General features: G+C 41.4%; 1 protein-coding gene across 5 annotated transcripts in view; it reads left to right on the top strand.

Annotated features, from left to right (window-relative positions):
* The window catches only part of GIT1 (GIT ArfGAP 1), an 80,041-nt gene extending 64,132 nt beyond the window's left edge, over positions 1 to 15,909 (top strand). For 2 of the 5 annotated variants that reach the window (XM_072138332.1, XM_072138331.1), the window contains 10 exons: positions 720 to 817; positions 900 to 1,011; positions 3,145 to 3,272; positions 4,579 to 4,731; positions 5,539 to 5,721; positions 8,453 to 8,542; positions 9,902 to 9,978; positions 11,536 to 11,718; positions 13,717 to 13,780; positions 14,243 to 15,909. In XM_072138332.1, the coding sequence (XP_071994433.1) occupies positions 720 to 817; positions 900 to 1,011; positions 3,145 to 3,272; positions 4,579 to 4,731; positions 5,539 to 5,721; positions 8,453 to 8,542; positions 9,902 to 9,978; positions 11,536 to 11,718; positions 13,717 to 13,780; positions 14,243 to 14,455 (1,301 nt within the window). In that variant the 3' untranslated portion in view covers positions 14,456 to 15,909. Of the gene's footprint in view, positions 1 to 719; positions 818 to 899; positions 1,012 to 3,144; positions 3,333 to 4,578; positions 4,732 to 5,538; positions 5,722 to 8,452; positions 8,543 to 9,901; positions 9,979 to 11,535; positions 11,719 to 13,716; positions 13,781 to 14,242 lie in introns of all 5 variants that reach the window. The other 3 variants (XM_072138330.1, XM_072138329.1, XM_072138333.1) reach the window with 2 other exon arrangements.
* The last annotated feature ends 2,484 nt before the right edge of the window (positions 15,910 to 18,393 follow it).

The following is an 18,393-nucleotide window of genomic DNA, read 5'->3' as shown; positions in this document are numbered from 1 at the left end:
GAAGTCTGTACAGTACGGAAATAGTTATTTACAGCAGAAGATGGCGGAGCAAAAACTTGTCTTCATACACAAAGTGTATTATGTATTGAAACGCCGAAAAACATGTATAAATTTATTATCCCTGTGTTCGCTTCAAATAACACATCTACTGATGCAAATGCAGTTTTCGGAATTTTTTTTTCCTGTTTCCCAGTAGAAAGCTTGGAATAATACCGGTAAATACCATGAGAAGTAAAATTTGTTACTCACAAAAATAAGCCCTCATACAGCTCTGTACACAGAAAGAAATAAAAAAAGTTAGATTTTTGAAGGGGGGGGGGGGGGAGCTAAAAATGAACGACAAAAGGCTGCGTCCTTCTCCTTAGTCTAGTATCGGAATATTCTTCCACAGCCAAATATTGTTATAATGACGCCATATAGAGAAGTGCTTTTAGACTTTAGATTGTTCTTTATATTTAGTGCCTGGCCTGTTAGTTACCAGATAATATTTTTATGGTAGTAGAGTGTAAGCTTCTAGGTTTGTCTTAACAATGCAGTTAAGTGTCACAGAGTATAACATGGTGACGTAACTTACATTTATAAGGAATGCAGATAATGTGCCATGTAGTGTTCTCATCCAGGAGGGTGTACTGTGCTGATCCCCTTACACACATGAATCATCTTATCAGAATTTGTGGCCATTGTCTCATTATTCCCGATTCTGTGCTTCTTTCCAACAGTTTGGCTGACCACTCAGAATCACAGCACGCTGGTGACGGAACGCAGTGCTGTTCCATTCCTACCGGTTAACCCTGAATATTCTGCTACAAGGAATCAGGTACATCTTGGTGTCTTTCTTCTCATCTCTACCTCCTCTTCTGATCACTGCAACAATGACATTGTTATTATTGTCTCTATAGGGGCGCCAGAAACTGGCACGTTTCAATGCCAGAGAATTTGCAACTCTAATCATTGATATTTTAAGTGAAGCCAAGAGAAGACAGCAAGGCAAAAGTTCTGTTATTCTAACCGGTAATTACTGCCATCGAATAAGAAAAACATAATCTAGTTTTTGCTTATCTTCTCAAATTACTACTCAAATTCTCAAAAGTAAAAAATAAAAGTAGGAGAACTTGTCAATCTTCTGCTGCTCCCAACCCAACCCGACCCGACCCAGCTGGGCTCTGGTCTTCTGATGATTTCAATTTCCCTCACAGAAATTAACATTTGGCGATCGCTGTTGTAAAGGTTGGTGATCACTATGGCCGGTTATTGGCTGAGCAGTCACTTCCTGTGTGACATGAGGTACCAGGAAGTAAAACTTTTTGAGGAGAAATTGGTAAGGATACACATGGAGGGCAAAAAGGTGTAAAAGAAAACCCTACTAGCCTCACATATCACTGCTTCAATCCTGACAATGCTGATTGCTCACCTCTATGCGTGTCCTGGTCCAATGCTAAGTTTATTATCACGCTGTCTGGTTTCTTGTTCTACTTTTTGAGACTTTTTTTGTTTGTTTTTTTTGTTTCAGTCCTTATAAGGGCAGGTCACTTGCTCTGTTACTTGCCTCTCCTCACCCACAGAGAAGCAGCAGTTGCCCTCTCTTCTCCTCTGTGTGGCTGCTGTATGTGGCTCTGAAGGCAACAGACGCAATGTGATGACATCATGGCATCTGTAGTCTTCAGCCTTGCACAGAATGGATGACACAGAGGACAAGAGAATATTACTGCTGCCTCTTCGGGGGGAGGGGGGATTGGGTGTGTGAGTATATATTTGTGTGTGGGGGGGGGGGGGGTTCTAATGGAAGGGGCATACATAGGGGGGGGGCTACAGAAAAGACTGTGACTACTGTGGGGCATGCTGAAGAGATATTTGCCTAATTAAATGGCGTTAATACTTGCATTTTGTAAACACAAATGTTAACAGCCAATTATTCAACCCTTTCACGACCTATGACGAAAATGCAGAACCGAGGCTGTCTCGTTTTAACCCTTTCATTACAATGTGCCATCATCACACTGTAATGAATGAGGAGGAAAATCCCCATATACTGCCATACTGTAGTATAGCAGTATATGGTAGGATCAATCGGACAACCTAGGGTTAAAGTAGCTTAGGGGGGTCTTAAAAATAGTAAAAGTAAAAATTAAATAAAAGTTTAAAAAAAAAAATTATAATTAGAAAAACCTAAAAATTCTAATCTCTCCCTTTCCCTAGAACTGATATAAAAATAAATAGACAGTGAAAAACACATTGGGTATCGCCGCATCTGAAAATACCTGATCTATCAAAATATAATAACGGTTTTTGCACTGCGTTTAACCACCTAACGAAAAATAGCGGCCAAAGTCGGAAATGGCACTTTTTTGCCATTTTGAAAAATATTTAAAAAATCTTTAAAAAGTGATCAAAATGTCGTACAGTCCTAAAAATGGTAGCATTTAAACTTTTTTTTTTTTAGTTTTTTCACCATTTTCACTGCATTTTGAATTTTTTTTTCCCGCTTCCCAGTACACGTCATGGAATAATAAATACCATCACCATGAAGTGCAATTTGTTACACAGAAAACAAGGCCAAACACAGCTCTGTACGTGTAAAAATAAAAAAGTTATAGATTTTTGTGCAGAGTGAAAAATGGGAATGAAAAAAACAAAAAAGGGCCAGGTCCTTAAAAGGTTAAGCAGGTCTCTCTTCAGCTGATCAATTGTTTTTTGAAACGCAGATTACATCCCTCAGCAGTCGCCTACAACATTTTCTATTCTCAACCCTAAGGTTTGAGTCCCTGGAAGTAATATTCTCCTAAAGGAAATTTGGTATTCTGGTTATCTGACCAGATTAGGCCCATAGTGCCTGAGGTAAAACTGTTTTAGTTGCCCATGGAAACCAATCAGAGCACAGCTTTCATTTTATAAACAGCTGAGGGAAAGTGAAAACTGAACTCTGATTGGTTGCCATTGGCAACTAGAACAGTTTTGCTCTCGGATACTTCTGATAAATCTCCCCCACTGTGTTTATATGTTGTAATTACATTGTATACTGCCAATATAGGGGAATTATGTTTATTACTGTATATTATTATTATTAGTTTGTATTTTCTAGGCTCAAATGTACAGAACGTTTTGTTACAGTTGTTGTACATGATAATTTCCCCCATCTTTCTGCAGACAACCTTGACTACACACTTAGGAACAATGCCAATGACTGCGATGACCAACACGACTATGACAGTGTAGCTTCCGATGAAGATACAGACCAAGAACTACTCAGAAATTCCCGGAACAATCGAGCCAGGGTGAGAGGATCGGAAGACGTCCCACATGCTCGGACACCAGATGAGCACAATAGATCTGTGGTGCGATACACTGCATGAGCTTCTGTGTATCCCTGACAAGGGCTGTGTCTTCTGAGCATGCATCATTCTGTTCATTGCTTGCCTTTGTCATATATCCTGTGTGGAATAATCCTAGCAAACCCGGCACATGTTATCGACTACCCAGACATGTAGGAAAGACACAAACTGCATTGCTACATTTTTGTGCTTTGGCCCTCAGCCACTGCCGGAAAGCTGAATGCATCATCAAAGGTTAAGGAATAGTATTGTCTTAAAGCTCAGCCTTGTCTAAAAGTTGGACAGACATGTCTTAAATTGTGTAAGCTGAAAGAAAAGTGAATGTAGTTTAAGGTTGTGTAGTCTAGCTGTGCATCTCATATTTGTTGGTTTGTTTATGCCGGAAGTGTAGAAAATGCTTTTTTTTTCAGAATTTAGATAACTGTTGGCATATCATCCTTGTGCAGGTCATAAGTGTCTAAAAATTTTCTAGAATCCTTGATAAATGCAACGATAGTTGAAAGAGATTTCTTTTAGGAACATATTGATTGGTATTATCCACTGTGTTTGTGATGCTGTTGTGTAGGTGTGTAAGAGCAGTTAAAACTGGGTTTGCATATTTTGGACAAGTTTTGCGTTTACTCTAGAGTATATATCAGTAGCTTTCCTAAACATGTCCATAGCCTTATACTGGCAGGTGTTGCCTCCATCAGCTCAGTATCCAACTCATCCAGCAGGAAACAGAGAGCAAAACAAGCTTAGCAGAGGATGGATGCAACTGTATTGCATCCATCCCCATCCTCCACTGAGTATGTGCTTGGTGTTTGCCTTGTGATCTAACGGTACAAATATGGACAGTTATGTCACTGATGAGACACCCAGAATATTGGCAGCAGCAAATCTCTGGCTTCTGCCGATGTTCGATCTTCCGCTTTCAGGGGCAGCGGCCGAAGTGAAGGATGTATCCGACTGCATGAGCATACAGTGGGATACGATGCAGCGTCCCTTGTACAGATAAATCGGGTAACGTCCAATGTGTTCCTACAATGGAGAAAAGAAAATGAGATGTGAATGTAGCCTAATTTGGAGCACAAGTGGCGTTTAATACAAAATATAAAGTTAGACTGTCTTCATTTTCATTTCTTGTCATTTTGTGGTTACACTTGTCTATTTTCATCACGTTGAAGAAAAGTGCATGATTTTACAGTTCTGATGTTTGCGTCATGAGACAATAAGTAATTACTATGTTCTACAATTTTACACTGCACAGAGCATGGACTCCTCCGACCTGTCAGATGGTCCCATTACTTTGCAGGAGTATCTGGAAGTGAAAAAAGCTCTTGCCACATCTGACGCCAAAGTTCAACAGTTGATGAAAGTCAATAACAACCTGAGTGAGGAATTGCGGCGACTTCAGAGAGAGGTGAGATGATGATTGAACTGACTACTGGTAGCTGTAGCTTGGATGTTATCATGTACACTGGAATTGCCTAAGGCTTATAAGGCGTCTCCTGGTTCCTAGATGGCCACATAAGAAGTCCACGAGGATAGTACCACTTTTGTCCACAGTGAATGTGACCAACACATCTCATGGACAAGATTGCTTGAATTTCTTGAAGGATCTCTTTCTGTTAGATGGGCTCCCCAAAGACTATCCATTCCACTGAGATACTGAGTAGTCATTTTAGAAGACGAGACGTGTAAGAGAGGGTTTGGGGCCTTTGAAATCAGCGGGCATCCTTTTAATGCATGGATTCTGTTTGCAAAAGGGTGCAAGAATCTAGCTCAGGCTTTACCTTCACAAAGTAGTCCCCAATCAGCAGACACGCACCACGTGCGGCCGGACCCACTTGAAGAAACTTGAAGAACACTGATAAATTTCCAGCACAATGGTCGTCTTCTAAAAGTCCAACTTGTATTTTCACAACTTAAGATCCCATATAGACATAATGTTGCCGCGCTTTGGACTACACATCCTTAATCACAACATCTGTTATATGTAATACGAAACATATCAACATTATGTCTGTAAGTAATTGTAACCTGCAAAAATTCAGGTTGGACTTTCTTAGAAGACAGCCATTGTGCTGGAATCTTGCCTGACTTTCTTGAATTCTGTTTGCAAACCCTAGTATGAGGGATCTGGAAAGTGGTGGTGCAAGGTTCATTTTTTTGGCCCAATTTTTAGAATTTCTCTTTATATCAGTCATGGTTTTCCATCTTCCTGTAGATTCATAAACTGCAGTCTGAGAACTCCCAGATCCGTCACCAGACTGGCCCCTCTCCACCTCCACCGGCAAACCCAGAGAGGACCCAGAGAGCATTTTCTATGTATGTACCAGGATCAGCCCTTAAACCATTTACACAGTCCACAGATGAGCTTAGCAGTCGACTGCAGCCCTTCCACTCTGGTGTAAGTACCTGTAGATATGTCTTGGTTGCCTGCAGTTGCTCCAGTATGATGCATTGCTAACTTTATGTAAAGGCTATATTCACACGAATGTATGGGGGATGTATATACGGCGTATCATTCCGTAGCCGGCACCGCAGACTTATATCGGTATGGAGAGGGGCGGGAGTGAGCAGTGCTCATCCCCCCCCCCTACTCTCCCCTCCCCTCTCCATAGCGATATATGGCCGCGGCGCCATATTACGGGAGAAAGATAGGACATGTCCTATCTTTCTCCCAGCTACGGAAAACGGTGCCGCACCGTGTGAATGTAGCCTAAGAGTTATATTTTCTCTCTGACTTTATACTCTATTTGATGTGGAATCTACATATTGACTGCACTGACATGAATTACCCAGAAACACTAACAAATTGTGGAAATTAAGTTTCATACAAGTGTGTGAGTACGCCTTACCTTCATGTAAGCCAGGAAAACCTCTTGTTCTCAGACTTGAAAAGTGTTATTGAAAAGTGATTTTTCATGTAACTAAAAGGGAATCTTATTGCCCCCCTCTCCCCAGAAGTAACTACAGAGTTACATATTTCACTTTAAAAGTGACATGGCATTGGACTGTGAAGATTTTTTAATCTTCATCCAAATTAGCTTGCGCACCCATTTTGTTTTCTCCAGGATTGTCTGACTGGTCTGGGGTCATTGCTCCAGGTCTGGGGTCATTGCTCCAGTTCTGAGGCAAGTACAGGAGGCTATATAGGACACTAGCCTCAAGTACAGGAGTCAAACATGCTTAAGCAAGGTCTGTAGGTTGAAAAACATGGCTGCTCTTCCAAAAACAGCTCCACACCTGAACAAAGGTGGTACGTGGTATTGCAACTTGGCCTATTTATTTCTATATAGCTGAACTGCAATACCTGCACAAACCATGGTCATTTGATGGTCATGGTGATTTTGAAAAAAAGCAGCGTTAACCTCTGTAAGACAGCACTCTAACATGTCACTAGTATCCTAAAAAGCTCATTAGTATAAATATAGAGAATATTTAGCAAGATTGTATTTAAAGGAAACCTACCATGAGGAAGTAGACATGATGGTAAATTCCTTTGCCTGCTTCTGCCCTAATTTGTAATTTAATAATCCTGCAACCTAAACTAATTTGTTAAAAACTTTTATGTTCCTAATATGTAAATTAACTGCAGAGGCTACAGGAGCATGGAGTAGCCTCAGCTCCCAGTGTCCGGCCAGGATAGTACACGCCCCAGTAGCCTCTGTAGTTAATTTACATATTACAAAAATGAAGTTTTCAACAAGTTAGGTTAGGTTCCAAGATTATTAAATTACAGATTAGGGCAGCGGCAGGCCGGAGGAATCTACAATCCGATCTACTTCGCAGTAAATCTATAGTGATTTTACCAAATTATTATAGGTTTTTCCCCTTTGAAAAGAAACTACTACTTCTTTCCAAAGTTATGGGATTTTCTCTTCTGAAAGTGTTTGACAAAAATTTTTCTCCCCTTGAAGTGGGTGGAAACTAATGTCTGTCAGTCTACGCCCTCAAGCTGAGGCCAGTTAGCTTGCCCACAGATCCCATGATTCCTTGTGTTCTCATTCAAAATAATTTAGCATTAAATCCGTTTCCCACAAGTAAATCCACTCAACACTGCACAGGGGACATACAGGATGTATATAGTGACCAGCGTGGCAACTTCCATCACATGGAGGAGCAGAGAACATGTAATAAGTGGTAGAAATCATTAGTATATGGAGTGTATAGCCTGTGCTGTGTGAGCACTAAGGGTTAATAACTTATCCGTACAGAGCTGGTACTGCCAATAACAAGGTAGGGGAAGAAAGCAGCACAAGGACAGGAGACGGACAGATAAAGTTCTTTATAATCACATACTGGGATGGAGGGACTGATGGGGAACAGGGAGATCTTGTACCACACTATTCTGTGCAAGAGTCATCTGCATTCACTGTTCTGCTACATTCAATGTCCATGGACTCCTCCCCTTTGAACAGGGAGCAGCAGCTCCTCCCCTCCCATGAAACTTTCTGAGAAACATAGTGTAATCAAGCTGTGGTCTCATAGGGCTTATCAGCACATGGAGAGGAGGCAGCCATTGCAGCGCTGTGGTAATATCAGGGGGATAGCAAATAAACTACTGCATATAGGTAACAAAGATAATAGACAAAGTTATTCTACATCCCAAGAGCTATTGATTTGTTAACAAAAAAACAAAAAGAAACCTTTACAGTTACTCTTTAAACAGGAAATGTATACAGATCCCTTTTTAAAGGGGTATTCTTACAAAAAATATCTAGGACATCAATGCAGACATCTGATCCTATGGATATGCCATGAATCTCTTTTCAAGGTTTTCGGTCACATGATCAGGACTGGCCAATGTTGAACGCCATTGCTTCCTGTTCCTGTGACCGCTAAGGATCACGTGACCACCTGCACTTCTGGCCCAGCTGTCAGTGCAAATGGTGAGACGGGAGCAATGTACAGGAGCAAGTACTGCAATGCATTATGAAAAAGACTGTATGAAACTTAGGCACAGGATGTCTCCTACAGCCCCCTGTGTCTGTCCTGTGCACATAATGCTGCTTGTATATTGGTGATGGTTTTTATGTTGTATGTTAATGCTCTAGGACCAGATGTTATTGTGGCATGTAGTTCTAGATTGTTCTGGTTTGTGTGCATGCTGCCTGACTATCCCCTTCCTGTTCTAGATCCGGAAAGGCATCTCTGCCTCTTCTGTGCCCTTCCCCCCTCTGTCTTCCCCACTGTTCTCTGGACCCCCGGAAAATACCCGGAATATGGTGATGTACCCCCCTCCTTTGTATTGACTTGATTACTAATTTTGGGATAAAACCCTAATAAATGTTAACAAACTAATTCTTCAGCAGTGTTACAATAACTGTATTAGAATTCAGAGAATTTCAACAAAATCCACCAACAAAATCCAGTGTGCTAAACCAGGGACACTTACTCATAGATCCAGGCATCAGAAGTGTGGTAATCTTCTAATATTTATTTGTGGCTTCCTTTCTAACATAAACTTTATGAAAACTTTTTAGAATTATGCTAGTGAGCCAGAAGGGATCGGAGTTCCTAATCAGAGCCCCTTCGTGCTGCAACTTTACACCCTATTACACTGACTCACCCTCCCCCCTGTTCCCTCGGCATGTCCCAATCCCTCTGACTGCTGTAATCTCACACTATATAGTGTAACAGCCTGTGAAGTCGCGGCATGTTCTGGTAACTCCGTTGGCTTATTACCATAATTTTAAAAGTTTATTTTGGAAAGGAGGTGGTCATGGATATGAAATATAAGAAGATTACCACAGTCACGGTGCCTGGATCTATGAGTAATGTCCCTGGTTTATCATGATGGATGTTGATGGCAGATTTTAATGGCGTTCCTGATAATTGGGCTGCCAGCAATTAGTAAGTGGTGGGGTATCCTATTGATATACCCCCAGTTATTTTCATGGGAATTCTTACCCAGGGTGTGACCTGTCCCTAGTCTACTGTGTTTGTCGATCTATGTAATAGTTGTCTTTATATTGCCTTGTTAATATTGTCCTTGTGTGATCCCGTTGCTCCAGTTCCACCCTATATTATACATGCTAGCCATTCTTTTTCAGAAGACCATTGCCCTAGACGTCCACTTTTATGCAATTTTGTGTAATTCATATTTGACAACGATTTTGAGATATCAGCCTGTATAACTTGTAAGAGGGCAACCTAACTAATAATGACCTCTGACGAAAGAGTATTCCGTAATGTTGGATTTACATTCCCCTAGGATACATTTTTGGGGCCATTTCCCCCTCCCTCATTTAGATAGATAGCCATGCAGAACATGTTTATGGAGTAGTCAGGAGAGAGAATTGTTGGCAGAATTGGCATCTACATCTTTCCCATGTGTGTACTTTGCTTTAGTGGGAAGGAGAATAATAAGAGCTATGTTACCTTGTGATAGAATACATTGTATTATGACCCAGAACAAAGGGGTTGTCCGGTCTCCGGTCTCTTTTTGATACTAATGACCTTACTGCTGGAGCCCCTTCCAATTCTGATGACCAATCCTAAGGTTTTTAGTTCAAAATAAGAGGGGAGCGACCACCCCTTTTAATTGTTAGTGAGACAGAATGTTTTTTCTTCTCTCTCTCTAGTCTGTTAAGGCAGATCGACATGGCAGCGGGACGGACAGTGACTATGATAATACGCAGGGTACAGAAACAAGCGCTGGGTAAGTCCGCAGGAAGACTCTATTTACTGGTACATAGTCATATAAAGACTCAAGTCCAACCTATAGTCCTACAGTGTCGCCCCTGGCGAACAGGATAATCCTATGAGGTGGATGCTAATGGGAAAAAGATGTTGTATATCTCCAAATATAGCAATCAGAATAATTTCCTAGATCGGTGTCCTGTCTCCAATAACCCAGTGATTGGTATAAAGGCAAAACTATGTCCTTATCGTGAGCATCAAAGCCTCACTTTATTTGCCTTGGCAGCAGCTTCCTGGCACAATTGTTTTTATAACCTATGTACTATTCAGTCTGTGTAGCCATGACTAAGAACAGGTTTACCGTTTGAAACGCGTTGGCGTTTAAACACTTCTGATTTTTAACAAATTATGCCGTAAATAAAGTTGGAATATCTTGGATGAAGCTGGACACGGAAGTCTTTTTTCCCACTTTTCACTAGCTTCCTGGCACTGAGTTTTCTGCCCATCATTGTAAATCATTTTAAGCATCAGTTTTATCCAATGTTTTACTATTTAATACTGGATTGTACATTTTGTTTTCTCAGCATATGAGCATAAACTCACATTTATCCACATTAAACTTCTTTGGCCCTTTATTTTTCCACACAAGCCTCCAGCTTCCACAAATCCCTTTGTGATATTGTACCATCAACCATGTGGAATTCTTTACAGAGCTTGGTATTATCTGCAGATAGTGTAATTGTTTTCTGTAATCCCTCTTCTATAGTATTAATAAAGACTTTTACTAAAAAAAAGCCCAATATTGTCCCCATTATGACACTATTTTAACTGACCCATTCTGAGCCTGAATTCATCTGATTGTTGTGGGGACGTATATTCTGCCGCAAGTGTAGTTTAAGATTGTATTGATACACAGAATATCTGCCATTGCCATATGCTGCTGGATTAAAGGGGTTGCCCACTAGTAAGAAAGTTAACCCCACTAAATATTAGAGCCTAATAGGGTCACCCATATTGTAGTTAACATTCTCCTTGTGTATGGAGGAGCCTCAGGTTTCTATGATATCCCATGTCCTGTGGATCAGACAGCTGTGCACACTTACAACAACTGACGAGTCCATAGTGTTCATCGAAGAGGCATCCATACAGCACCTAAGTGCACGGCCCCTGATGTCACAGGAAGTCCTGAGTCCTGCTACCGGCAAATCCCGTGACCCACTGTTCCTATGGACAGGAGAGAATGTTTACCAGGCATATTGATGACCCTATTAGGGTATTGTACTTGCCCTAGTAAATTTCCTTATAAGTGGTCGACCCCTTTAATTTCATATACAGATTGATCAATATCCATTGTCATTGCTCACAAATGTGTGACAAATGTCACACATACACACTAGGCCCTATATCTGTCTGAAAAAGTTGGATCGTATATCAGTATTGGTGTGTGTACAATACATTTGCTTTTATATACTCTCATTTAATATCGCTAGTATGTGTCTACACAGACACAGAGGCTGCTTAGTAGAGTTTTTGCTGTCATTTGCTTGTGGTGTAATGTAGATTTTATTTTCTATAGGATGGAAGGAAGAAGGTACCTAGAATTATCCCAGGATGAAGATTTTCATGCCGATGCAGAAGATGTAGAGGTGGAATTGGATGGGACATTACCCAGCACAGAAGATGTGATCCTCAGGACGGAACAAGTGACCAAGAACATTCAGGAGCTACTGAGAGCGGCACAAGAGTTCAAGCATGACAGGTCAGTGTGGTCTGCTGTCCACCCGCCCATCAGTGGCTGTTATATACCCATCGCCCATCTGCTCTTCTGTCCTTTTAATGTCTTAAAAGGAACCTGCACCAGAAGGCTTTTCCCACAGACACAGTAATGAATTCTATGGTTTTTGACAAGAACTTTATTAAACTTTACCTGGCTCCCTGCCAGCTTTCACATGCGTGTCCCAAGGGTGTGTAGGCAAACAAGCAGAGTCCCTGCCCCCTTCTGTGGTAAACGCTTCTCTGTTTGTGTTATTCTTCAAATCAAACCTCCACCTCCCTCCTCCTCCCCTGACCACCTCTACCCTTATCTCGCTGACCGTCAGCAAGCAAATCTCACGCTTGAGCAGTCGGCTGCTACTGAGCGGAGACGGACTGCTGCACCTCCAGAAGGGGGAGGAGGAGGCTTGACTTCGAGAATGACAAAAACAGAGAGAGCATTTTGCTTACACACCTTTGGGGAAACACCTGAAAAGCTGGCAGGGTGGGATTGGAGGGGGGGGTTGTGTAATTATATTTGTGCTTAAATATTGATTTAAAGAAAGCAATTAACATTAATGCATAGTGCGAATATTGCAATGCTTCTGTTGATGTAATGTACACTTGTAGCACTGTATAACATCACTGCCTTTGGCAGTTTATGTACAGCTCCCCTTTCTTTTTGTAATTTTTGGGGTTGAAAGCTGGGGGCGGGGGGGGGGCGGCTTTAAATAAAAACATTTGATTTAAGAAAAGCTGTCAGGAAGCCAGGTAAAGTTTTAATAAAGTTTATTTCAAAAACCATAGAAATCAGTTTGTCTGTACAAACCTGTCCCATGCTAAAAAAGACCCTCTGGTGACAGGTTCCCTTTTAAAGCAAACCTGTCACCAGGAATATGATTTTAAGCTGGTGTATAGCCTGTGCTATGCTTATTTGAAAAATGCCTTTGTCAGCATTCTGAATCATATCAGTACTTTATTTAAGTTTAATTCACATTACCTGGCTCCCAGCCAGCCGCATGTTGTGGGTCCTGGGAGAGAGGCAGCTGCAGCCTGTGCCTCCTCATGCATTCTTCCTCTACTCCACACAATCCCCTTCCTCCTCCTGTCTGCTCAATGCACCTGACACAGACACACATAGCCTGCCCCTCCCATGGGACTCACCACATGCTGCTGTCAGGGAGCCAGGTATTGTGAATTAAACTTATATAAACTACTGAAATTATTCAAAATTCCTGGTGACAGGTTCACTTTTTAATTAAAAAAAAAATATTGTGAAAAATAAAGAAAACATTTGGCAAGAATATTTTGTCTAGGCTGAGCTCACAGAATTTTCCACTGGGCCTCTAGTGACCGGAGCAGCTCATCCCTTTATTATTACTCAGTACTAGGGATGGAGGGGGATGACTTGGTCATTATCGCTGATCCCAGTGGCCTAATTGCTGCAGCAAGTCTCATTATGGAGGCAGCCCGATCCCCAGGCCTATCTTCTAAAGGAGAATATTCTATGTATTCACTAGTATTAGTGAATGGTAAATATACCGTATTTTTCGGACTATAAGGCGCACCGGATTATAAGGCGCACCATCCATAAATGCCTGCTGATTATAAGGATGAATGACCAGCAGGTGGCAGACCTGTGCACAGCTCAAGGCAGCTGTTGTCTGTAAGTACAGTTCATATATAAGGCACACTGGACTATAAGGCGCACCTTTGATGATTTTCACAGAAATCAAAGGATTTTTTGTGCGCCTTATGGTCCGAAAAATACGGTAATAGTAGTATTAGTAGTAGTAGTAATAGTAGTATATCAGGAATATATAGTCATTAGTAAATGTCCTAAAAATAAACATGGACTCAGCATTGAGCCATCTCTGTAATCTGGAGTGCCAACATAATAACACATTAAAAAATTTGGTATAAAAATGGTTTGGTTGCTTGGTTCTGCTCATAAGCGGTTTAATACTTCCTCTGTCCTTACACTACTCTCCTCTTTTTTTTACAGTTTTGTACCCTGCTCTGAGAAAATCCACTCCGCAGTAACCGAGATGGCATCACTCTTTCCCAAGGTAATGTGCATTTCTGCACCGTAGCCTTGATAATCCAGAATTATGGAAGTTATAGGTGTATCCAAGTACCAGTCTGCATAGTTAGACATTGTCCAATCAGTGCCAGTATCAAAGACCAACCCCAACCATTAACACCCACTTACGTTCTACTTATTAATTATATCATTTTAAATTATTGTAAGGGGTTTAGTTATTTAGTTTTCCAACTATGTATATCCGTCGAACCGAGAAAGGGGAACTGGTGGGGTGAGATGGAAAGGGACTTGGGGGAGCAGGTGGGACAGAAAAGGGCTGAATTGGCATGGGAAGGGGTGAGGGGAATAGGATGGGACTGGGCTGATGGTATGGCATGACATGGGGCGGAGGGGGAAGAGATGGGATGGCATGGGAAGGGGCCGAGGGGATGAAATGGTAAGGAAATTTGTATTTGATTGGCAATTGTTTACCTTTTATCATTGGCAGAAACCAGCACTAGAGACTGTACGCTCCTCCTTGAAGCTCCTCAATGCCAGCGCTTATCGACTGCAAAGCGAGTGTCGCAAAACTGTTCCACCAGAGCCAGGAGCTACTGTAGACTACCAACTCCTCACACAACAAGTCATTCAATGCGCCTACGACATTGCCAAAGCAGCTAAACAGCTGGTCACCATCACCACCCGGGAAAAGAAACAGTGACCTCGGTGATCCTCTAAGAACAATGTCCATACTAAAGGCAAACAAAGCTACAAATACCATTAGACACCGGGGAAACTCCTCTCGGCCTTGGATGAGGCTTCTTTGCTCATGGCCACTTGTGAGACTATTGCCCCTGGAGGCCAAATATTTAATATGCAGCCCCCTATAAAGAGAAATGCCATACAGATGCCCTGCTGTACATTCATTGTGACTTCTACAATAACTGTACATAGGTATATATTCACATGTGTGCAGGGGGAAAAAAGTAAACATTTGTGGTTGTAGGACCTGTTCTGTGGTTAGGGGTCCATACTCCTCATGGTGTATGTTGGGGTGTAAGTTCTGCCTGTCATTTCTGACTTTGGCCAAGTGTTTTCCATAGCTGATTTACATGCAGAATCCCATGGAGGTAACCACATGAAGCACAATGAGGGGTGACCCTGAAATACTCTACCCCTGAAACCTCGAACCCATCGGGTTCAATTCTTGCTGCTCCTTGTGGGATCAGCAGATGAGATAAATTCTACATAATGTTCCAGAATAATTCTCATTTCTGCCCGGTTATAATTATTCATTGGTTTTATCCATAATATAATTCTTAAATGGAATCCATGCAGCATGTTCTGCGTGACCTATAAATCGGAGGAGGAGGATTTCCTTTGATCCTTTATACATATGTCTGCATGCTCTTCTTGTTGCATTAGACCCTTTAAGATCTGATCCCCGTTGTGGGTTGTGTGGAACAGTCTTTGGAAAGATCCAAGCACAGAGCAGAAACTTCTACACTAAAGGACGTTTATAGAGTATCTAATCGCCCTATGGGTCCTTACAACAAGAACTTTGTGGCTGTCGGCCTGGGTCCAGGAGCTATGAGCTTCCCGGGTATCTGCCACTTACATTGGCACATATTACTCTGTGATGCAATCCCATAAATGTGTTGAAATATTAGAAGCAATCTTCATGATGGGACTGCGCCCTAATCTGCCCTCCTAATCTCCTGGGAGTAAGCGACTGAAGAACACAACAAGGGCTCTTGCCTGCAAAGATCCAATAAATAAGCTGGAAATAAGGGGGCACAGACACTTTACAGTGGTAGCACTATGTATATGTACCAAGGTATCTGCCCCCTGCTACTAGAAGCTGTGCGCCAGGTTAGAGGAACCCCGGACCCACCTGTCCAAATGTTCTACTTTGCTGTGAATGGGTCACTTAGTGAGGCCAGACAAAACTTACACTGGAATTTGTATATGTATATATATACACATGCATATATATAATATATTATAAAAATCTCTTTTTTTTTGTTGTTGTATAGGGCGGATTCAAGTAGAAGACTGTTCATGTATTTTATAGAAAACCACTTCAAGCTCCTTTTGTAAGCACACTTAGACAACCTATCGTTTTTGTTTTTCAAACCGTTTCCCAAATTGGGGAAAAATCTGGGCTTGGGAAAATGGAAAAAAAAAAAATTTGAACGCTACCCCAGATTATTGGTTGTTGCTGGTATTGTAACCTCACCCTGTTGAAGGGTCTTTCCAGGCGGACTTTACGTTAATAGGCCACAAATGCATCAGCAGCTGAATGTTCATTTGCCATACTCGCACAGAACCATAAGGAGGGCGCCAGCAAACGTAGCACACAGAATAATACAGTGGCAGCTTATGGGATTTATTCAAATACCATACATTGACCAGCTGAGGAGTGGACTTATACAAGGCAGTCCTGCCCCATTCTTGTGCATGCACTATAGCCTGCAAACTTGATACTGTGCAATTCTATGCCAATTGTATGTTCAGATGTATCCGTCAGTGCTATTTGGGTGGGATTACCGCATAACTGTGGAAAAAAAAAACAAACCCTGCTTTCTGCTCCAGATTTACCATTGACATCATATAATTTATTTGCTGCAGGTCCAGGTGTGGAGTTAAAGGGTTATTCCAGGAATAAGTATAATTTATATCCAAATGATGCATTAAAATATAATGTAATATGTAATTAGTTATTTAAAATTTTGCTTCCATAAGCAGAAAAATGTTGTGGCCATACACTATAAAGGAGAATTAAAATTCTACTGGCCCTTTAATCAGTCCTGTGATTTTGTCCCTGTGGACAGAAGATGACTTTAATGGGTTTGAACAACAATATTGGACACAACCTGAAAATCTGAGGGGGTAAAGAAATCAGCTTTTATTTTCCAATCCCAAATAATATTACAATCCCATTTTACTCAAGTGCTGGGAGAATAAATTCTATAGGTTGGCTAAAACTGCTCCAAAAAAGTAGCACAACGCCACTTTCCGTAGCCAGGTAGAGGGTGACTACTGTGTGCCTGGGATCATGTAGCTCCATGTTTGTGTGTGCAGTAAGTGTCACTAGCATCTCGTCTTCCCCGTCTTCTTTGCACTGACATTTTGTATGGCCCCCGTGGTTGTTCCGGAGGGAGTCGCACCCTCCCGCAGGGAGACATTACTTGAGTAGCGGAGCTCATAGGGGCAGAAGTAAGGAAGGCAAACCTGCGCCCATATATAACCTCCACCCAGCAATAGAGCGATGATCCAAACACCTCGCAGATTCCGCTTTTCTTTTATCCTTCTATCCCGGACTGAAAGGACCTTCCTGCCTTTAAGTTCCACATGTGACTTTTGTTTTGTTGCTACAAATTGCCATAAGTGTAAGAGCTCGGTGGTGGGTGTTTATGTAAAAAATAAATGCATAATGTACATTTGTATCAAATTAAACAACTAACACTCCTAAAACCACTGTCACTTTCTCATCTAAAGTCTGAGAGATGGTTCTGATATATATTCATGTCAGTTACACGGTACATTGCTTTTAATTGTAACCAACTTCTTGGATATTGGGGATTCTGAAGAGTAACCAATCACAAGGGACCACAAGTGATCAGTTGTAAGTTTTGGAGAACGCCCGGCAGCAGGAGAACCCTGCAGCGCCACCTCAGGTGAAACCAAACAATGCATAGTCATAATCTTTGTCATCTATAGAGGGATATGTATTGCGATTTTTTACTTCCTCCCTATCTTTTTTTGGGAGTATTTGCTTTTTTTTTTTTTTTTTTTTTTACCTCCGTCAGGGTGTTAAAGGAACTTGTCAGTATAAATTGATCTAATAATCCAGAATGTTTCCAAGCAGCTGAACACCTTCCAGTTTTTTTTTTTTCATGACCCAGTATGGTGGCATCATCAAGAAAACCAACTTGGAAGTAAGAAGTAAACTGGTTGTATAAAGTCAAGGAGGCGGCAGTTCAATGCATGATGTCAATCACAGAGGAGGAGGTGTTCAGAGCCCCCCCACCTTGACTTCAGTGTTCAACTCTCCGCCTCCTTGACATTATACAACCAATTTACATCTCATTTCAAAGGTGATTTTCAGGTTGATGCCACCGGACTGGATCATGAAAGAAACAAAAACTAGGTGGTGTTGGGCTTTTTCATAATATGCTGGTAGTGATTTATTAGGCCAGTTGCTGATGACAGGTTCCCTTTAAGGTTTCTTGCTATTGCTGTGTTCCTAATCTATCTTTGCAGTACGGTGGGACATGTATCATTTGTTTTCTTTTGTGACTTTTTAAATGTTGGCTGAAGTTATGATACTTTAGCTTTGCCGTTGTGATATGGTTTTTTTTTTTTTTTTTTTCCTTTCTCTGTTTTGAAGGGGGGGGGGGTGTTAAATATTTTGTGACTTTTAAAGTGCATTTATAGAACCAAGCAGAGTGTCACTTGTACCATGTTTTGCCCATTAAAAAGTTACATTTCCTCTCAAAAGAAGAAAAAAAATTGTCGTGGAAAGATACATTTAGTAATCTAGCTAACTTCTAAAGGCCCTAGCATAGTCGTAGAAATGCACCCAAAACATCTCAAAATGAAAAAGCCTACAAAAAGAAGAGGGGGGGAAAAACAGGTCAAAATAAAGCTACATGG

This window comes from Engystomops pustulosus, chromosome 2 (assembly GCF_040894005.1).
Source record: "Engystomops pustulosus chromosome 2, aEngPut4.maternal, whole genome shotgun sequence".
NCBI lineage: Eukaryota > Metazoa > Chordata > Amphibia > Anura > Leptodactylidae > Engystomops > Engystomops pustulosus.
The sequence above is the reverse complement of the archived record's forward strand: the minus strand, read 5'-3'. Positions and strand labels throughout refer to the sequence as shown.